General features: G+C 35.6%; 2 protein-coding genes and 1 pseudogene across 2 annotated transcripts; 1 reads left to right on the top strand and 2 right to left on the bottom strand.

Annotated features, from left to right (window-relative positions):
• Positions 1-2,949: 2,949 nt before the first annotated feature.
• On the bottom strand, positions 2,950-18,049 carry LOC125669807 (alpha-L-fucosidase-like). The gene is made up of 8 exons (XM_048904604.2): positions 17,580-18,049; positions 15,722-15,828; positions 14,420-14,550; positions 10,029-10,162; positions 9,316-9,413; positions 8,881-9,013; positions 7,662-7,832; positions 2,950-6,063 (listed from the first exon to the last, which is right to left on the bottom strand). Exons 1-8 carry the CDS (start codon positions 17,930-17,932, stop codon positions 5,808-5,810), a joined length of 1,383 nt encoding a protein of 460 aa, XP_048760561.2. The 5' UTR covers positions 17,933-18,049; the 3' UTR covers positions 2,950-5,807.
• Positions 11,894-13,046, top strand: LOC125669808 (putative nuclease HARBI1; annotated as a pseudogene).
• On the bottom strand, positions 13,066-14,425 carry LOC125669809 (uncharacterized). Its single transcript, XM_056164184.1, has 2 exons — positions 13,552-14,425; positions 13,066-13,396 (listed from the first exon to the last, which is right to left on the bottom strand). Exons 1-2 carry the CDS (start codon positions 13,867-13,869, stop codon positions 13,118-13,120), a joined length of 597 nt encoding a protein of 198 aa, XP_056020159.1. The 5' UTR covers positions 13,870-14,425; the 3' UTR covers positions 13,066-13,117.
• Positions 18,050-21,135: the final 3,086 nt, after the last annotated feature.

The raw sequence follows: 21,135 nt of genomic DNA on the forward strand, positions 1-21,135 counted from the left end.
CTGTGGAAATGAGGGGGTTATTTATATTCAGTCTTTCCTATCCCCCTCGTTTCCACAGAAATTACCCTCTTACCAGCAGGTCTACTTTGAAGATGATGCAATTGGATCCTCCCGTCCCAACAATGTGCACATGAGGTAATCTGAGAAAAATTTAAAACCCCTGCTGGACTCAAACCTGCTACCTACAGTTCAGCAGTCGGTATTCTAACCTACTGAGCTACTCTGCTAGGTATTTAAAAGGAAAAGTCAAATATTGCTGATATTTCCTCCATGTTTTTAAAGGAAGTCGGCCATTATGACAATGTAGAGTACTACCTTAACAGACGATGTTGATTTTAAATGGGTTAGATATTTACAGAAAATTTTACAGGAGAGTGGGTTTTTTTTACGTCGAGAAGCCTAGGCTATATACTCTTAAATATTCTTGCATTAACAAGATTGAGAACAAGTAATCACAGATTACCTGGTGTGCCCAGAAACCAGAGAATTTGTACTTTATGTGAAAATGAGGTTGGGGACGAGTTTCATTATATCATGACCTGTTCAGTACTTAGTGACAGTAGAAAATTTTATTTTGGCTTCTAAATAATGTTAAAATTCTTTAACTCGTTTACGTGTAAAAAGTTACCTGTGAGTAGTCTTTCCAAATTGATAAATATAATTCACAAGAGAGTTCCCCTTTCAGGTTAAAAATTACAAACTACACTCTTTCATGCATTGCATCAACTGAATTCTTTGTTTAACATTGTGTATATATGTATATCTTCTCTAGTCATGGAGAAGTGTTCACAAGCTTTTCTACATCCTCCACCCTGCCTTAATCCAATACAACTTCAAGGAAAACCCAACACCTTATGTCCCAACAGTATGCACATTTAAAGATGGCAATGAAACATAGTTTCAAGTCTATCCAATAAGCCATACAGAAGGGGAAGCAGTCGCAAAATGTTTGTAAGGGACAAAAGTTATATTCCCCATGGAAGAGGAGAGACAGACAACACATGGAAGCTATATGTGATTTTGTGCTTTATAAATGAATAAAATAATAATAGCTTATTTGTATCGTATGCTAAATCCACAAAATAATTAGAGAAACTAGTATATACTCTTTACATATCAAGGGGAGAAATTTCATTTGGAGAGCTTGGGACATGGGGTTTGTAGCTCAAGTGAGCTTTTCTGATCGCCTGTTGTATATCCGTCTGTCTGTAAACTTTTTACATTTTTATCTTTTTCTCGAGAACCACTGGGCCAATCATAACCAAACTTGGATGCATCCTTGGGTGAAGGGCTTTTAAGTTTGTTCAAATGAAGGGCCATGCCCCCTTTGAAAGGGAGATAAGCAGAAATGCCAAAATAGGGTGGGGTCATTTAAAAATCTTCTCAGAACCACTGGGCCAGAAGAGTGAAATTTACATGAAAGCTAATTCCTGACATAGTGCAGATTCAAGTTTGTTAAAATCATGGATCCCGGGGGTTTGGATGGGGCCACAATAGGGGATCAAAGTTTTACACACACATATATAGGGAAAATCTTCTCAAAAACTACTGGACCAGGAAAGTGGAAATGTACATGAAAGCCTCCTGACATTAGTGCAGATTCAAGTTTGTTCAAATCATGGCCCCCAGGGGTAGGATGGGGGATCAAAAGTTCTACATACAAATATATTGGGAAAACCCCAAAGTCTACTTGGCCAGGAAAGTGGAAATTTACATGAAAGCTTTCTGACATAGTGCAGATTTAAGTTTATTAAAATCATTGTCCCCGGGGAGTAAGATGAGGCAACAATAGGGGATCAAAGTTTTACATACAAATAAATATATAGGGAAAATCCTTTTCTCAAAAGAACCACTTGGCCAGAAAAGCTGAGATTTACATCTAAAAGTAGGTTGGGGTCACAATTGGGATCAAAGTATTACATGCGAATATGTAGGAAAAATCTTTAAATATGAGCCAAGGTGACTCAGGTGAGCATTGTGGCCCATGGGTCTCTTGTTCATAAAAACAATCATGAATTGTGCATGTAAAGCTGGAATCATTAAATTTTATGATGCCAACATTTGCATATTGCCCAGATTTTACAGTGTCTTGGTTTCTGACAATGTAACATGAATTGTTTCAGTTTTAAATTGGCATAAATATAAATAATCCATTAAAAAAAACTAGCCATTTTACCCTTGGGTGCATGGGACCTGACAAGATTTGTTGGTATAGTAGTTGCAGAATGAACCGAGTTTGCACACCCCAGCTTTGGGCAGTCAGTTCTGTTGTCGGTACTTGTACAAGTAATTTGGTTAACATCCCTACGCTCTTTGTATACCTTGATACAGCAGCAATAGTAAATAAAATGTGATGAAAATAAATACAAAAGAATACACATACATGTTAACATGCAATAAGTGGCATAAATGATCCTTTAATAGCTGGATGGAGTATATTGTCTGGAGAAATGCTGGATGGAGTATATATATTGTCTGGAGAAATGCTGGATGGAGTATATTGTCTGGAGAAATGCTGGATGGAGTATATATTGTCTGGAGAAATGCTGGGTGGACTATATATTGTCTGGAGAAATGCTGGATGGAGTATATTGTCTGGAGAAATGCTGGGTGGAGTATATATTGTCTGGAGAAATGCTGGGTGGAGTATATATTGTCTGGAGAAATGCTGGATGGAGTATATATTGTCTGGAGAAATGCTGGGTGGAGTATATATTGTCTGGAGAAATGCTGGGTGGAGTATATATTGTCTGGAGAAATGCTGGGTGGGAAATATTGTATCCTAGCTTATTTGACTGCTTGTTTACAAGTCGGACCAAATTCCTGTTGTTGACCTGTGACTGGTCAATAGGTGCACAGCCTCATTGGCAGTATCAATGATGCAGCTCATGTACCTAGATCCCTAGACACATCTCTTGCATGGATAACAAATAACGCAGTACATAGGAATATGTTGAAAATAGTAAATTTATTCATCAAGGTGCAGTATAATTGGAATGTACAGAAATGCGTTAAATCTAAAATGTAACTACAAGAGCATACTGTTATACATAAGTTCCCAATGAATGTTGAAATTAGAAAATGTTAAGGTAGATCGATCCTTATGTGATGTCAGGTTTTTGAAAAATCTTTATTCAATTAGACTTTGCGCATGATAGAAATATGTCTTTCAGAGGAATTTTATTCACAGGATAAAATAAACAATCTGGTAAACTATTGATACTGAAAAAGTCTTTATTTTCCATAGATAATCAATTATCTATAATAATAAAAAAAATATTAAGGGCAATAACTCTTACGCCGGCATTTCCTTTACTGCATGTTTATTGTACAATGATTTCCCTAATATCCATAATTAATTTTTACATATTTATGAATTAGCAGTTTTTTCTAAACTTGACATTTAGAATTTCAACAAGTTTTTATTATTCTGATTAATAAATAATGAATGATTTTTTTAATGCTGATATATACTTCTGTTTTTGCATGTCCGTCATCTTTAAAAAGGTGGCAACATGCACATTTGCTTTGGTTTAAAATTAAACTATATTGAGTGGAAATTCATACAATTTTTCCACATTCAACCATTAATGATAAGTTACACGAGGATCGATCCACCTTAAATCTAGAATGTACACAGCAAATGTATATTCTACAAAGGAAACAATTCATGAAGCATAGAAGTACACTGGTACAGTTCAAATATACAAAAAATAAGGATGAGAGATTTTCATTCACTGTAGAGAGGCCGTGGATAAGATTTAATAAAGGTGAGGAAACAATCCTGATAAACTTCATGTACAACATCGAACAGATATATAGTGGAGAACTGGTGTACTACTTGATCTACAGTTTGTGAGGTGTGGAAAGAAGATTACTTTAGATGATAAAAATCAAAATTTGATGATTTTGGGATCACCCATATGCATCGGGCATGAATCCAGAAAATTTTCATGGAGTGGGACCAAGTTCGTACCTTTTCTGCCCAGGACTCCATGATGACCATTTTTGTTAAAATTTGGCCAAAATCCATACTCCCCTCTCCCTTAGATCCCCAACTGAACATTACAAAACATTTCACAGCATAACAAAATTGTAAAAAAATACATGGATGTTTGTATAGAATTAAAAATCTGTTCCTTGTAAACACTCACCTAATCCTGACGTTTTGAATTGGTATGACAGTCACAGGTAACTAGTTTAAGACAAGGGGTGAAAATGGTGTAAATGCTATGGATGACCTTTTTAATACATAATTTGAAAGGATGCATTATTCTGTTTTACCAAAAAAAAGTATTTCTAATTTGTAAAAGGTGAAGATAACGAACAGTGATCAATCTATTAACTCCTACAAGCAATACAAAATAGATAGTTGGGCAAACATGGACTCCTGGACACACCAAAGGTGGGATCAGGTGCCTAGGAGGAGTAAGCATACCCTGTCGAAGGGGATGAAGCTGCAATCCCCATTTACTATTGTTGTATTGAAGTAAAAAGAGCCTTCAAAAATTGCAAATAACCCTATAACAAACTGTAAGTCATTTTATAATAATGTGAAAGGTCCTTAACTTAATTTATTGTTTTGAGGAAGTTGAAGACATTTACATTGATGAGTTAAAAATAAACAATATGTACTATAATTGGGATATTTTGAAATGTACATGTGTATATATTCAATATTAATCATCTATGAAAAATACAAAAATATCACATATGTGGCATCACAAATATAATTCTGAAAATTAAACAACTAAATACACAGTGTATGGCTGTGTATGATTGGAGCATTTTGTATGTACATACACATATTTATACAGGTCATTAACCTTATGATATGTATGATCACTGACACTGTGCTAAAATATCAAGAAATGTTGACTGGTCAACACATTTCATTGTTATAACCTCACAAATTACTTCCTGTTTAACAATAAAAAGTCCAGCACAGCCAATGTTTGGACTGCCTGGTCCACTGAAAAATTCTCAATCTAAACATTAAGTTTTCAATGGACCATTTGACATTATCACATTAATATTCACTGGTAATCTGCTTAAATTATAATTAACCCTGACATTTGTTCATCCTAAACCCAGATTAATTTCCGTGATGTTACGAGACTTTGTCATAACTCAACCCCTCTTGGGACTATTGTAATGTATATGTGACACAAATGTCATCTAATACTTGTACATGGAGGTTTACTGATTGAGATAAGTAACAGAGACAGGAATAGAACAAGAAATGTAATCAAGGTGACTGTGTGGATTTTGGTGCTAAATTTCAGAGAAAAATATGGATCCACCATTGTGATGTTTACAATGGAAATCAAATTCTTCTTGAGGGTTGTAAATTTACGAGGGAGTAACAATACATATATTGACTGGGTGTTGGGGAAACATGAGTTTTGTTGGATCCTCTGACCAAAATGTTACCTACTGCCTCAGGTCCAACAAAACATATTGCCCTCAACCTTCGTTAATAAATGTTAAATGTTGGAGCAGTAAGTAAATCGAGAGTAAAATGTTGATCAGTTGACATTAGATTTACTACAGCCATATCAGCAGTTTAACATGAGTATCCTCTTAGAGCTTATTATTTGGAGTTCCTTTCTCAGGCATCACATTTTTGATAAATCCTCTTATCAGATTGTTGCCTGTGATCTACTGGTCCAACAGCACTTAAACCCAGTCAACATATATATTTTTAAATTTCTCATATGCTGTACTAGTATCTCCTTATTTAATGATGATTACAAGTGAACAGTATAAATACTATCTCATAGACGTGTCCTATGAAAGAAACCACTTCAATTCTTGAGTCCTGTCAATTTAAACACCCAAGCATCCTGACTTGGAATTTTATCAAATGGTATAACCGGTATTTGAATTACTATTCCTCCTGAGGAGTTTGGTTTCCAGCTCAAGTTTCCTTGATAACCAAGCATTGTTACCACGGTAGTTGTAGAGGCAGCAGGTGCCCCGAGGACCAGCTGGTTGGTTTTGGGCCAGTCAAGGACAATAGCATAAGTTGCAGTTGCCTGAGTTGTCTTCTTTGAAGTGAACCTATAACAAAAATCAGTTTAAAATATATATGCATACCATATAACCAGTAATTTTAACATACAGATGAAGATGTGCCAAAAATTAAGGCAGCAAAATAAATGATACATTTTTAAAATGAAACAGAGTCACAAAAAAAAGGCTAAGGTATCAAACTAATTTCTTGAGAAAAATTCACTACGTATTCCTGATGCCCCCCCCAAAAAACGCAACCCAATATATCGAATATCGAACAACTTTTTCATTTTCCAACATATATGTACAATGTACGGGTACCTGTAAAGTGCGAAACGAAATCGAAATGAAACACAATCTACCGAAACGAAACCCACCGAAATGAAACGAAACCAACCGAAATGAAACAAAACCTAACGAAACGAAACAGATTATATAACAGAACTCTTTTTATTATAATAATTAAAAACGGTATCTTAGGCCCAGGCTGTGAAAGTTACCACATATAAATAAAATTCGCCTCCCCTTTGATGTAGGCTTTCACCTTGACTATTACAAAGTTTTAGAAGTTGGAAGGAAGGGGGGGGGGGGGGGGGTGATTAAGCACAAAGTACGTATCCGAAGTTGATTAAATACGATGTGTAATTAATTTTGGTCCATAAATTTCAGAACGGAGGATTACAGTCTTATAAGTCAGAGGTCTGGGGAAACACACTAAACGAGGTTGGGGTCGCCCGTGTTGGATCCACCTTTGGACATAACACGTTTCAGTATTTTTTGCTCTAAAGACAAATCTATACATGTGGATATTGTGTATTTGTATGTCGTATATCAAACGGTGGATTCTGAGTATGTCCTCCCGTTCTCTTTGTAATTTCTGATTCCCTTGTTCATAAGTCTTTTGATTTTACAAAATGCTGACCTCCTCCTGATATTATTGCATAACACATTTCCGTTTTCCGCCCCATTTTCAATTCCCCGTCTTAGCAACATCCTAAATGTATAGAGTTATCTTTAGACTCACTACATATCAATAATAATTTTTAATAATACATGTATATATATCTTACCGAATTGCATTCATATAATATGGTATACTATTTAATGTTTTTCCATTATTGAAAGTACTTGCAACTCAGCAGTTAGAGATAAAATAAGGGGTTAAGAGTTCTTCCTGCTTTCAACTTTCTCAGACACCAGCTTCTTCAAATAATGTTCTGAAATTTATGGATCAACTTCCGATATGTACTTTGTGCTGACTCCCCCTCCCCCCTTTCCAACTTTCAAAACTTTGTATCAGTCAAGCCGAAATCCTACATCAAAGGGGAGGCGAATTTTATTTATATGTGTTAACTTTCACAGGGGCTTACCATTTTTAATTATTATAATTAAAAGAGTTCGGTTATACAATCTGTTTCGTTTCGGTAGATTTCGTTTTGTTTTCGTTTCGCACTTTACAGGTACCCACAATGTACATGTATAAACTTGTCTACATCGTGGCTATTTTTGTGAAATTAATTTAAGTCGTTATAATCACATAATCCAAAGGTTAATCTGGATTCATTTATTTTCATAATGCCACTGTTAGATGTAGTAATGATCCTATTTTTGTAAATTCATTTGATCCCCCTATTTCAGACACTCACCAGACATTTGGTGTGAGGGTGTCATTCTGGTGAGTCCACGGCACAGACTCGTAGATAGCCTCTCCATTCACTCCCAGCCACTGACCCATCTGTCGCAGACGCTCCTCAAACACCGGTGCAATACGTCCATCATGAGTAGGTCCTATGTTGATTAGGACATTTCCTCCACAACTGATCAAGCACAACAATATCATTAGTAATGCCTTTCACACACATTAAACGTAAATGTAGATAATTCACTGTATGGAAGAGCCTCATCTATAATCCATACACATCAAGACAGAAGATTATCATCTATAATCCATACACATCAAGACAGAAGATTATCATTTATAATCCATACACATCAAGACAGAAGATTATCATCTATAATCCATACACATCAAGACAGAAGATTATCATTTATAATCCATACACATCAAGACAGAAGATTATCATCTATAATCCATACACATCAAGACAGAAGAGCTCATCTATAATCCATACACATCAAGACAGAAGATTATCATCTATAATCCATACACATCAAGACAGAAGATTATCATCTATAATCCATACACATCAAGACAGAAGAGCTCATCTATAATCCATACACATCAAGACAGAAGATTATCATCTATAATCCATACACATCAAGACAGAAGATTATCATCTATAATCCATACACATCAAGACAAACATTTTTTGTGTTATTTGATTCCATACCTGACATAGAATCAGTTCCTTCTGATCTAAAAGAGAGTTAAATCAATGAAAGATTTGAAAGCAGTAGCTAAGTAAAGGGAAACAACTCTGTGACTGACCTGACAGTGGTAGCTTAATAAAGAGAGGGAGATGACTATGTGATCTGACAGGGGTAGCTTAATAAAGAGAAACGACTCTGTGACTGGCCTGACAGTGGTAGCATAATAAAGCAAAACAACTCTGTGACTGATCTGACAGGGGTAGCTTAATAAAGGGAGATAACTCTGTGATCTGACAGTGGTAGCATAATAAAGGGAAACAATTCTGCGACTGACCTGACAGTGGTAGCTTAATAAAGGGAAACAACTCTGTGACTGGCCTGACAGTGGTAGCATAGTAAATGGAGATAACTCTGTGATCTGACAGTGGTAACTTAGTAAAGGGAAACAACTCTGTGACTGACCTGACAGTGGTAGCTTAATAAAGGGAAACAACTCTGTGACCTGACAATGATAGCTTAGTAAAGGGAACTGACCTGACAGTGGTAGCTATGACTTTTGTGATGTCCTTCATGGTCAGATAGTCAGTTATGGTGGCCCTCCTGCGATATCCCCAGGAAAACTTGTCAATAGTCATGGCATTCTCCCATTTCTTCTTCTGTAGAATTCCTGTAACAACACAGTAAGTAAAGGTTTAATATCACTAAATTACATTCTGTAGAATTCCTGTAACAACACAGTAAGTAGAGGTTAAATATCACTAAATTACCATTAAAATCATACTCTTATATCTGCTCTCATGGTAGTAAACAATGTGATTTAACCTTAGGACTTATTGAAATCATATAACATTTGATTATTAACATGATTAATCAAACTTCTCTTTGGCAATGCATTTCTTTGTGCAGATATGCTATTTATGTCTTTCCAAATTAACAAATTGTCTGTATGCTTTTAATGTTAACAACAACCTGGGTTATATCTGTCATCACAATTCAAGAATCCTCCATGTTTACATCGAATATTCTTTCCCCATCTGTCATTTACAGCTACGCTATCCTTCACTGGACTGAAACATGATATGTGTACAAAATCAATTATAGCTACGCTATCCTTCACTGGACTGAAACATGATATGTGTACAAAATCAATTATACATATACAGATATTGTATAATAATTACAATATTATACTTTCAAGTAATTCAGTTGAAACTGATTGTTCAAGAAGCATTTGCACCTTTGAGAAATAACGCCTTCCAGGGTGTTAATATCTAGAAACAATACTCGACAACAGGTGATATAAGAATTATCACATGCGCACAGATTGTGTGTGTACGGTTCACAGAAGATTGCTAGATGACATAGTTAGTAAAACATCTAATAATTGCATGATATCAAGTTTAATGTAACTAATAGCACATGTAGCTAAGGGTAACATTTAAAATATTCACCCCTTGAGAACTATTGTCTGCTGTGCCTCGGTTGACAATGGTTTTCTCAGGCTGAAAATTATCGATGCTACCCTCAGCTACATGCTCTATCTATACAATATTGCTTTATAGAAATGCTGCGGATAGTCACACAGACATTAGAACAGGCGGGGTTATGAGCCGTCACACAGACATTAGAACAGGCAGGGTTATGAGCCGATTTTATGGCACTGCTAAGTACAAATGTCCCACCTTTCATTATACAGCCAGGCCAAGAACTCTGTGGCATTCCAGTAAACGTCCGTTGTTTCCCAGTCTCCGTCTGACCACACAATGTCCGGTTTGTATTTGTTGACAATTTCATACAGCTCCGGCAATGTCTTTGTCTGTACAAATATATGTTCTGAATCATTGATAAAGTAACAAATGTACACTACAGCTAACTCTTGAAACAGGACAAAACCCTCTGTGGCCTGTGGGGCACACTCAAAATTTCATATGGTTTAGTCTTTTGACTCCAAATCAATAGAGATCATTCTCAACCCACGACAAGTCTATGTGTGAAGAATGGTGACTCAAGATGTAAAGGGAAAACCCATTGGTACAATTTAAATCTATTCAGCTTCAGTAAGTGATTAAATGATATTTTGAAACTTTTTAAATCAACAAACAGATGGATTAGACCCAAAAATCAATAAAGATGGCCTTGTGGTATGTACTCACTATTGGTGCGAGTTTAATTATAGCAGTATCAACATGAAATGAAATAGTTCCTTCTAAACGTCTTAACGGTTAAACCATTTCTTTTTATATAACATGTCAAATTTACTAGACCTTTGACCTTTACACCCCAAATTCAATAAGGGTCATGTTCATCCCATCAGAAGTCTGTGTCAGAAGTTTTATTACTCTAATTAACAAGAGGCCTAAGGGCCCAACCTTGGCCCATATCTGAAGACTTTCCTTATATATTTGCATGTAAAACCTTAGTCCGTATTGTGGCCCAAACCTACCCCTGAAGGCCATGATTTTTACAAACTTGAATCTGCACTATGTCAGGAAGATTCCATGTAAATCTCAGCTCTTCTGGCGCATTTGCTCTTGAGAAGAAGATTTTTAAAGATTTTCCCTATATATTTCTATGTAAAACTTTGATCCCCTATTGTGACCCCAATCTACCCAAGGGGGCCATGATTTGAACAAACTTGAATCTGTACTATGTCAGGAAGCTTTCATATAAATTTCAGCTCTTCTGGCTCATTGGTCCTTGAGAAGAAGATTTTTAAATGACCCCACCCTATTTTTTCATTTTTGTGATTATCTCCCCTTTGAAGGGGACATGGCCCTTTATTGGAACGAACTTAAAAGCCCTTTACCCAAGGATGCCTTGTGGCAAGTTTGGTTGAAATTGGCCCAGTGGTTCTGGAGAAGAAGTCAAAAATGTGAAAAGTTTACGCCGCCGCTGCCAGACAACGGACAAATTTTTATCAGAAAACCTCACTCGAGCCTTCAGCTCAGGTGAGCTAAAAAGGATAATCAGTTGAAGTCCTAAGTTGCTTTCTTATCAGTGTCCTATTGACTTAACCTCTCACCTTTTGACCTAAAACTCATTATAGGTTATCCTTGTCTTATGTATTTACAATTAGTTGCGAGTTAAATCAATCAGCTTCACAAAGTTATAGAATCCCCCCCCCCACCCCCATAAATAAGATCTACACACAATCACTACAGCAGGAGACTGGAACCTCATCAGTCACATGAGTACCTCATTACATCTTCACATGTAAATATTTCCAATGCTAACATTATTGGAATACTATAGTAACAGAGAGTGCAGTAAGACCTAGGGTAAAGGACTATAGATGCAGTAAGACCTAGGGTAAAGGACTATAGATGCAGTAAGCATTTGAAATTTTGATATTTTCACTTCCATTTTGATGCAGACTCACCAAAAAATCATAATATATACAACATGGACATCTTTTCACGTGTTTGGAAAAAGCATTTTTACCCCCTTTTGAATGATATTTTAATTTTACTGAACATGCTGATGAGTGCATGTTTATCAGTTGAATTGGAATTTGCTAATATCTACCTGTGTGTTGTGTTATCTGAATGTGAGAAAGGTTTGTATTGGCCAGTTGCGTATCTCGGGTTTAAACCCCCGATCATTGATATAGGGTTTGAATCCAGTTTTACGCGTTGCACGCAGGTAGAACTGAGGTGAGAACGGCTCAGAATTACGGTAAATAATAAACCAGGTATGCGGGTGGTTTAAACCCAGCTTCGTGTTTTTATGGGGAATGATGGCGGAATATTTGGAAGCAGTAGAGAGGTTTGATCTTGTAGAAAGGTTGATTAAAAGAGAACGAATTGTTAGAGAAAGACTTAATCCTTTCACGCATTACAATGATACAGATTTTATGAATATATTTCGACTTAGCAAAGAGGCTGTTTTGTCTATTCTAGACGATATTGATGATTTAGGCAATGGAACTCAGCGTATTTCATCGGTCTCTCCACTGAACCGCTTCTGATAACTCTGAGATATTATGCAACAGGAAAATTTTTTATCAGTAAATGGTGATTTGTTTGGGGTACACAAATGCACTGTCTCGAGTCATTAAAAAAGTTTCGCGTGCAATAGCTTCTTTGTACAAATACCATATAAAATTTCCTGCTGGAAATAGAATCTTGGATGTACAAAGAGCGTTTATGCAACAAAGTGGCATACCTGGTGTTGTGGGACTAATAGATTGCACCCACATCCCCATTATCTCCCCCAGGAGGGGGTAATGCTGAACTTTTTAGAAATAGGAAAGGCTTTTTCTCAATTAATGTACAGGCAATTTGTGATCACGAACTTAAACTTACAAATGTTGTGGTTCGTTGGCCTGGTAGTACCCATGACAGTAGAATTTTTGAAAATTCTAATATATGTGCCAAGTTTGAGCACAGAGAAATAAATGGTATTTTGCTGGGTGACAATGGATACCCACTGCGGTCGTATCTTGTAACTCCAGTCCTCACTCCAAAGAGGAAATGAAGATTCAATTTAGCTTTATGCAATACACGTGTAAAAATCAAAAACGTCTTCGGAATCTTGAAGAGAAGATTTCCATGTTTGCGACAGCAACTTCGTCTAAAACTTCAAACAAACATCATGAAGATGACTGCGATGATAATGACGATGTACCAGTCCCTGTGCTACAGAACTACAATCAGGGAGGGAGAGCCCTTCGTACAATTCTGATTCGAAATTTTAGATAAAAAAAAAGTTAAGGTAAACACTAGTATAAATGTATTTTATTTTGATATTTGGCGTATGGAGACAAACAATATTAAAGTGGTCTCCATGCAGAACAAACACTGTTACTTGTGCTAGGTCTATTTGTTTCAGTACTGATGGACAGAGATTCTTCTAGCTTACGCTTTTTAAGAATGAGAATATCTTCTTTTAATTGATATACACGCATCTTTGCAGCATGTTCCGCCATCTCCAGCAGTCTGGATTTCACCTGTTCCTGTTTACCGGAGAGCTTCCTCTTAATGATTGGTGGTGTCGTAGATGCGGAATTATGAGCTGATGGCATTTCATTACATGACACGACACAACGTGCCTATGGAGAAAACATTTGTAATATTTCTAATTTACCAAAACAATTACTTTGTTGTCATCCAAAAAAAGTATTTCAAAGTAGATGTCATACATTATATTGATAATGTAATTAACATAATAAACGTCAACACTCATTTTTTCATTAGTATATCTCACCTCTTTATTGGGACTGGTATTTTTATCTAAGTCACCATGCAAAGCAGCATCATCATCAAATTCATTGCCAATGCTGTTAATTTGCTGTGGAAGCATTGTTGATATTGCTGTATGCAGGCTGTCTAATTCCGTATCCGCTTGTGGACCCCCACCAGTTTTTGCTTTTTCCCTTCGGTCTCTTGCAACGGCCGTTTTCGTCCTGGACTTCATATTTTTCCAGAGAGACTTCAGTTGAATGCATGTCCTTTGATGAACACCATGACTGGCATTAAATTCAGTCGTAATTTTTTCCCATTCTGAGTTTTTCTTTAATACCATTTTGTCATCGTTTTGTTCATTTTCAATGACATCCTTCCTGGAATCAATGAGCTCCAATAAAACGGTCTTTTCCAAAGCAGTAAAATTTGGAGACTTTGAATTTTTTGATATTCTTCTCTTTGTGCCGTCGAAAGTATGGATCAGGTAAGCCTGGTTTAGTTTTAAAGCGGGCAACAGACTTTGTACTCAGGTAACTCCGACTCACCTGGCATTTAAACCCGGCTTACGTGATTTGTAGATCAACCACTGAGCTATGCTTATGTGAACTACAGATACGCAACCGGCCATATGTCTTCAGAGAGGTTGTAGCTCAGGCTAACCCAGCATGAGAGTGTGTCAGTGTTCTCAGATATCAAAAAAAATAAAATGAGAAAAGGGAGCAAGCCTTTATCCTTATTTGGAAGAGATCAGACCTAGATTTCTCAAAACATTTTAATCAAACCTTGGATTTGAGCCTGGAATTTTACTCAGATTTTGACTGCTCAAATAAAACGAAACTCAAACTGAAGTTTCAAATTTTTTCCTAGAAATCCAAGCATGCAACACGTACCTTGACAAAGTCCTGTGTTTTGAAGTTATTGGCCTTGTCTTTTACATACAGGGGGTGAAACCACTCGAGTAAGGAGTGGTAGAGACCAAAGTGGATGTCCGTTCTGTTCTTTATTGCCTCGGCCAACTCTCCTGCAGCAGAGTAGCACATGTGAATCAAATAGCCTGTACTTCAGCATACAAGTACAAAATGTGAATCAGGTGTATCATTGCCTGTATTTCAGCATACAAATGGACAATGATAATAACTGAAATTTTTACCTATATGTATAAAAATCAATGCACAAATGTTCCATAATAAAAATTATCATCATATTTGTCAATCTAATTAAAATTAGATCCTATGATCTGATCATCTACTATTGCTACATAGTATGTAGTGATAGTAGATGAGCGGATCATAGGATCTAATTTTAATTAGATTGCATTTTTGTGAGAAAAATGTCACTACAAAAATGAAAATATTCATCGAACTTCCAGTTCCACTAGCAATTTAATATTATGAGTAATAGTTTAGTTAAGCAAATGGCTGTGCACAGACTGCTGGTAAATGTACTTCTTAAAGGAAGAGTAGTACCCTAATCTGCATTTCCCTGTTCAGTGATTTTTTAAGGCCCATATTGGGTCCGAATTTTGGCCCTTTCCCCTCCTAAAAATTGCCAATTTCCCCCCAATTTAGCTTGCATTTTTCCCCATGATAAAATTACGAAAGGAAAACGTATTTGAAAAAAATAAACATTCGATGTAAATCATATACATAAGATTTAACAAAGAGTTATGGGAATGATGATTTGGATAGAATAGTTGGAAATTTTAGAAGGTTAAAGAAAGTTAGATGTGTAAAATAAAGATAATGTTTGATATGATTTTAAAACTTATTTACGATAAAATTGATTTTTCCCAATTTGACTGAAATGTCGACAATTTTTCCCAATTCGAAAGCCAAGGACCCTTGTAAAAACTGTAGAAAAATCACTGCTGTTTAACTGCAGAATTAACTACTGTGCCCTTTGTATAGAAAGTTCTCAGTGTAGTAAAATTTGTGGGAAAGTCTGCTGTAACCTTGACCTCATGACCAAAAATTCTGTAGGTGTTTTTCTTTCATGATCAATTACTTTTATATAAAATATCAAAACTTTTTGTCCCCAAACTAACCCACAATATTCCGGTCCACTCCTGAAAATAACTATATTGAGAAAACAGATTTTAGACTGGTCCTCAAACTAACTCACAATATCTCAGTCCGGTCCGAAAAAAAACTTAATTAAGAAAACACAGATTTCAGACTGGTCCCCAAACTAACCCACAATATCCCGGTCCGGTCCTACTTCACCAGAGTTCCAGTTGAAGGAATATTTGGACGGCCAGTTACAGTACCCCTCGTGATGCTTGCTTACAAACACAATGTACCTTGAAATAAAAGTCACGCTACCAATTACACAAGAACAAATGCTAAATAACTGAATTACAGAAATGTATGTAAACATAATTAAGTTTAGCTCATTACAATGAAGGGAGTTTGATCATCAGTTGAAAATCTGAGATATCTGATCTACATCACTACTTAGATGCTTGAGCATGGAGTTACCCCGGTCAATATCCACTGCCCATTAAAATGTCATATACCAAATAACCAACACTTCCACATTCCTCTAACTGCGAGGTAATGAATCAATAACCCTTGACTTCTGAAGATGCATTCTTCAGACCTCCCCCTGTTTTGCTGGAGATTTCCTACTCTAAATATCTTCACATGTGAGATTCCATTAAACACTATTTGTAAGGTGCTAATACAAATACAATTTAGGAAGAGTACGTCATAATGTGTTAAGAAACCAAACTTGTAGCATAAACCTTGTAACATTAAGTTAGCTTATTCTCTACCATGACCTATTCAGGCCAATATACACTATACATGTAGTCTGATTAAAATCAAACTTCTCACTTTGCTTGATCGAATGAAGTGAGATGTTGATCAGACTGGCCAATATACATGATCCATCTAAATGGATAAAATATGTCCAGTTTCACTCTATCAAAATACGCAGATCACACCAGACTCTTATTTCAATATGCTGCACCATTCTAATCATATATTTCAAATAAAGTTTAGAGACATTTACTTTTCGTGTTGAAGAGAGAGAGGCATCGGATAGATTAGTATTTCATTTTGTCGCTCATCTTGTAAACATATAGGTACAACAATACATCAGTTAAGTTCAACTCAAGCCTAACTTATGTGTAGTTTAACCATGGTGATTACTGTAGTGGATGAAAATAAAAATAAATCAAATACAATGAATTATCAATAGACATTTCTTTTAAGTCAGCCCTTTACTATAATTTGACCAAATCACGAGCTTATGTGAAGTAACCAGAGATATATATATACATATAACAGCGATTAAGAAGTATCATATTATCTTGCGCCGGTGTCAGGTTGACCCGTCCCATGGTTGATCCACCCCATTTCGTTTAGTCGATCTGGCCCCCCAAATTGTTTTGTTAAAGATATAATAAATGATTAATTACTTTTAAAAAAGGAGAAATTTTTGCATGCATATTTTAGCAGAGATATTATATTTAAAACAAATTCAGATCTCTGAAGTTAGATATCATAATCAAATAACTGTTGGATTTAGGCATGTAAATAAAATGGTTTGTACAACAATTAGGCTTTGTAATTTTTGTTTGAAGTGCGATGAATGATTAATACGATTGTTTATGGAAAAGTGTTCTCATCAATTATATAAAAACATCATAATTCGAGTTTGCGAAACAATCAATGTAAAAATGTGTCTATTATATTAAATCATTGTAAAAATACCTTTGTTAAAACTTTAAGAGTTGGAGACAAAAAATTAACTCAGCCTAACTATTGAAAGGATTTTTTTTAAGAAAAAGAATTGCTCAAAACTTAGGAATATTTTTTTTATCTACCGTAACCATGGATATATAACTTATAAGCCGATTTTCCAAATGGTATGTCATCGAAATGTAAATAATACTTGGGGGAAATGGTTAAAATACGTGGGAGATATTTCTTCTGAAGGGCCGGATCGACCTGGGGACGGATAGTCAAGAAAATATCTTTTATTTACGTCTCTGGGTTAAACAGCTGTTAAATGCTAGCTTGTTACCAATAGCTGAAAAGTAGTTACTTAGCCCCCGATGCTTTGAAGATTTCTGCCCACTGATCAGCATTGTAAAATTCCGCTGTAAACATCGGAGCAAAGTCAGCATACGTAAAATCTGGCGGATAATTTTTCTCCATGAAGTCGACAACACCAGGCGTCTTCTGTGTCTTCCACTGGTACCAAAACCATTCTGACGAGAAACTTGGCACAGAGAACACCCCCCAGTGGATGAAAATTCCTATTTTCGATTTGTCGTACCAGTCTGGTAGAGGGCGTGAGTCAAGGGATGCCCAGTTCGGTTCATATTTAGCACCTATTGTCTCCAAAATAAGGGAAGATATGAGAAAGGTGGATATGGCAATTAAATGAAACTGCATCTTTTTCCGTCTTCTCTATCATATGATCAGTTCGATCGGATCTACTCGCCCTTTTCCCTCGCCTACTAACCAAGAAGGAAAAAGACGAGGTAATCCAAATGATTGATAGGTGAGAATACTTCGGATTTCGAGGCCGATGCAGTCGCCAGATCGATATTCCTGTAAGGATAATACATGTACAAACTGTCAAAGTACGGCAGATTTGAAATGTAAGCTCCTCTATACGATCCAGCTTTGTTGCACCAAACATGTATGCATTTTCTATACAAGCAATTTAGTCATTTAGGGTATTTCGGGTCACTTTTGACATTTTTACTGCAGTAAATAAAACTAACATGGTTATTATTGGTTGTTGGGTATTATTGGGAAGTACATTTTCCGAGTGAATAGATCTATAAATCGATTTGGGTTTACCTTTGATAAAACGACTCTAACGGGAGTTTTACTTGGACCAACGATTTGGGGTATTGCGGGTCACTTCCGGTTATTTCGAGTCACTTCGTAAAAGTATATAAAATCTAAATAAAAGGCTTGCTAATATCGTTTTGTGACCATGATTAGGTAGTATTGCTATAATTTATTTTTAATTTTGTCAGAAATGCATTTTTACTGGACAAATGGCTTACGTTTTAAGTTGATATGCACACGCGATGTAAAGTGTACGGATCAAGCAGACGAACCAAAAAATAAACTATCGCCTCCAATTTAAAAAAAAGACACCTTTCGTTATTTCACAAAAAATAATTGAAGTCATTTTATATATTCATTTGAAACAATGACTACTAAGATATCTTTTAAAGTAACAATAAAAAAGGTAATATTATATAACAAAATACAACACCTTTGTATTAAAAGATTGATGTATATTGTTTAACGAATCTTTCACTCCTATGCTGATTTGGAGATGTCTGTATTAAAAAAAAATGACTATCATGTAAAGCCCAATATAACAAAAAATATTCAAACTAACGTAAACCAAAAATGGAACATTGCATTATTTGGACTCATATAAAATAAATAGTGATAGATATATACATCTCTCTCTCTCTCTCTCTCTCTCTCTCTCTCTCTCTCTCCTTACAAATTATGGAACATGTTGCTATCTGGACATTATAAATCTAAAACAGTCTCTCTAGCTCCCACTCTCTCTAAAATGTTGTATATTCTCTTTAATAAATATGTTCAGCTTTGAAACACAAAAACAGAAGCAAAGTATATACTTAGACCTAGTATATAAAAAAAATTTATTTAAAAAAATGGAACATGTGGTCTATTTTGGACATTTAGGAATCGATTTTCTCTTCATATGCATACAATACTTTTTATTTCAGTCGTGAGACAATATGAATTGTGATAAAGAGACATTATTTACCAACTTTATAGGCATATTTTCAACATGCTGTTGAATAATGTTTAGTCAACGCACCATGGAAGCTTTAGAGTCATACCAAAAGTTGTATTTACTGGGACTTCCTACACCTCCCACTTTTTTCACCATAGGGGGCCAGGGTGGAAAACTTTGCTTTGGTTCACCAGTAACGATTGCAGAAATATCTACTCCAGCACCCATCACATACATGTATGCAAAACCTCTTGGAACATGTCCACAGGGAAGACCTTCTATATCGCGTAATTTGAGACCCCTCTCTTCATCAGTTTTAACATTTTAAAAGTGTTCTGGAACACTTTCTGGAATACAAACTACATTTGCGTTTCTTTTTTCCCTCTTAGTTTTTCCCATTATTCTACAAATATTTAATTCATGTGTAGTATTATTTATTGTCCATAAGCTACCTGTGCGTACCTTCATAGCTATATAGATTTAGAAACATTTTATTTACCTTGTCATGAATCTTTCCAGTAATATTTCATCTGTCAATCACTGTTTATACTCTTTTAAATTAATTCAACTAGAAGTTGAAATTTCACAAGGTATTTTAAATACTTTTAGAAATTCTACAATGCTTTATAAGGTTTGATAAAGATATATTGTATAGCTATATTGCTAAAGAAAGAGGCTAAAGTGGACCGTGACAGCGATAAGATGTCTTGTTACGTTGAACAGCCAAAATTTAATCGTAATTAATCAATTTTACAATCTATAATTAATGATAACACATTTTCTAAAAATAAGAATGAAAATGTATATTGTAAACATCAACATGCGGCACAGCAAAGACTCGACGAAGATGTACCTTTTAAAAGGCACGTGACCCGAAATACACTAAATCGAAGGGGGTAAGAAATACGCTATTAACTCCAACGAATTTATTGTAATTAAGTTTAGTAAAGTTGCATTCGAAAGTGTATAAAATTACCTTTCCAGCAGTATATAATATGTATTGTTTCGTCAATCGTAACATTCACAACATCGATGAAAATAACAATGTCTCCGTTTTGGACACACAAAATTCTCCGATCGCGATAGCATGCCAATTTATCAAAGTGTTAATTATGCTGTTTATTTTTAGTATTTCACTTGTTAATTGTGTGAATACGTAGAATAAACCTTGCTGGACGTGACTGCAACAATATTTTCTTTTTCTTCACGTTTAGTGTGAACTGTTACTGAATAAACCCGACGACTCCCAATAATCGGGGTGACCCGAAATACACTAAATTACTGTAACACCCCCCCCCCCCCGAAAAATATGGCCGGAGCGCCAAATTAAGATAAACTATAAATAAATTGATTATGCGCGCATCAATTCATTTGAAGAAAGCGACAATTCAATTACATCGCTCATCATATTCAGCAGAATAATTAATGCTATTACCAATTCAATTCATGCGCTCAATAACTCAGAATTGAAGATATCATTAATTAATTGTTGCGCGCATGAAATTGAATTGATGATATCTTCACATAATTTAAGATGTCTTCAATTATCTGAGTTTATGTTGTCTGTCTTGTTTCATACTAATTGTTGGGCCGTTCTTAGCACATTAATTTTGACTACGGATAACTCCGTTTACCTGATCAGGATATAGGGCTCACGGCGATTGTGATCGATAGGGGATGCTTACTCCTCCTAGACACCTGATCCCACCTCTGGTATATCCAGGGGTCCACGTTTGCCCAACTCTCTTTTTTGTATTGCTTATAGGAGTTATGAAATTGATAACTGTTCGTTATCTTCACCTTCCATGCACCCTAAGTACGATTCCGAGGAAGATAGGAGAATTAAATTCTTCTCTAGTTT

Source organism: Ostrea edulis, chromosome 4 (genome assembly GCF_947568905.1).
Source record: "Ostrea edulis chromosome 4, xbOstEdul1.1, whole genome shotgun sequence".
Classification (NCBI taxonomy): domain Eukaryota; kingdom Metazoa; phylum Mollusca; class Bivalvia; order Ostreida; family Ostreidae; genus Ostrea; species Ostrea edulis.

Bases quoted from the DNA above. Each gene is read 5' to 3' on its own strand.
- LOC125669809 (XM_056164184.1), bottom strand. From the start codon at position 13,869: ATGGTATTAAAGAAAAACTCAGAATGGGAAAAAATTACGACTGAATTT. The intron at 13,397-13,551 runs GTGAGATATACT...TTTTCTCCATAG, and splicing joins ATACCAGTCCCAATAAAGAG to GCACGTTGTGTCGTGTCATG.
- LOC125669807 (XM_048904604.2), bottom strand. From the start codon at position 17,932: ATGCAGTTTCATTTAATTGCCATATCCACCTTTCTCATATCTTCCCTT. The intron at 15,829-17,579 runs GTAACTACTTTT...TTTTATTTCAAG, and splicing joins TTCAAAGCATCGGGGGCTAA to GTACATTGTGTTTGTAAGCA. The intron at 9,014-9,315 runs GTTGTTGTTAAC...GTGTTGTTACAG, and splicing joins TGATGACAGATATAACCCAG to GAATTCTACAGAAGAAGAAA.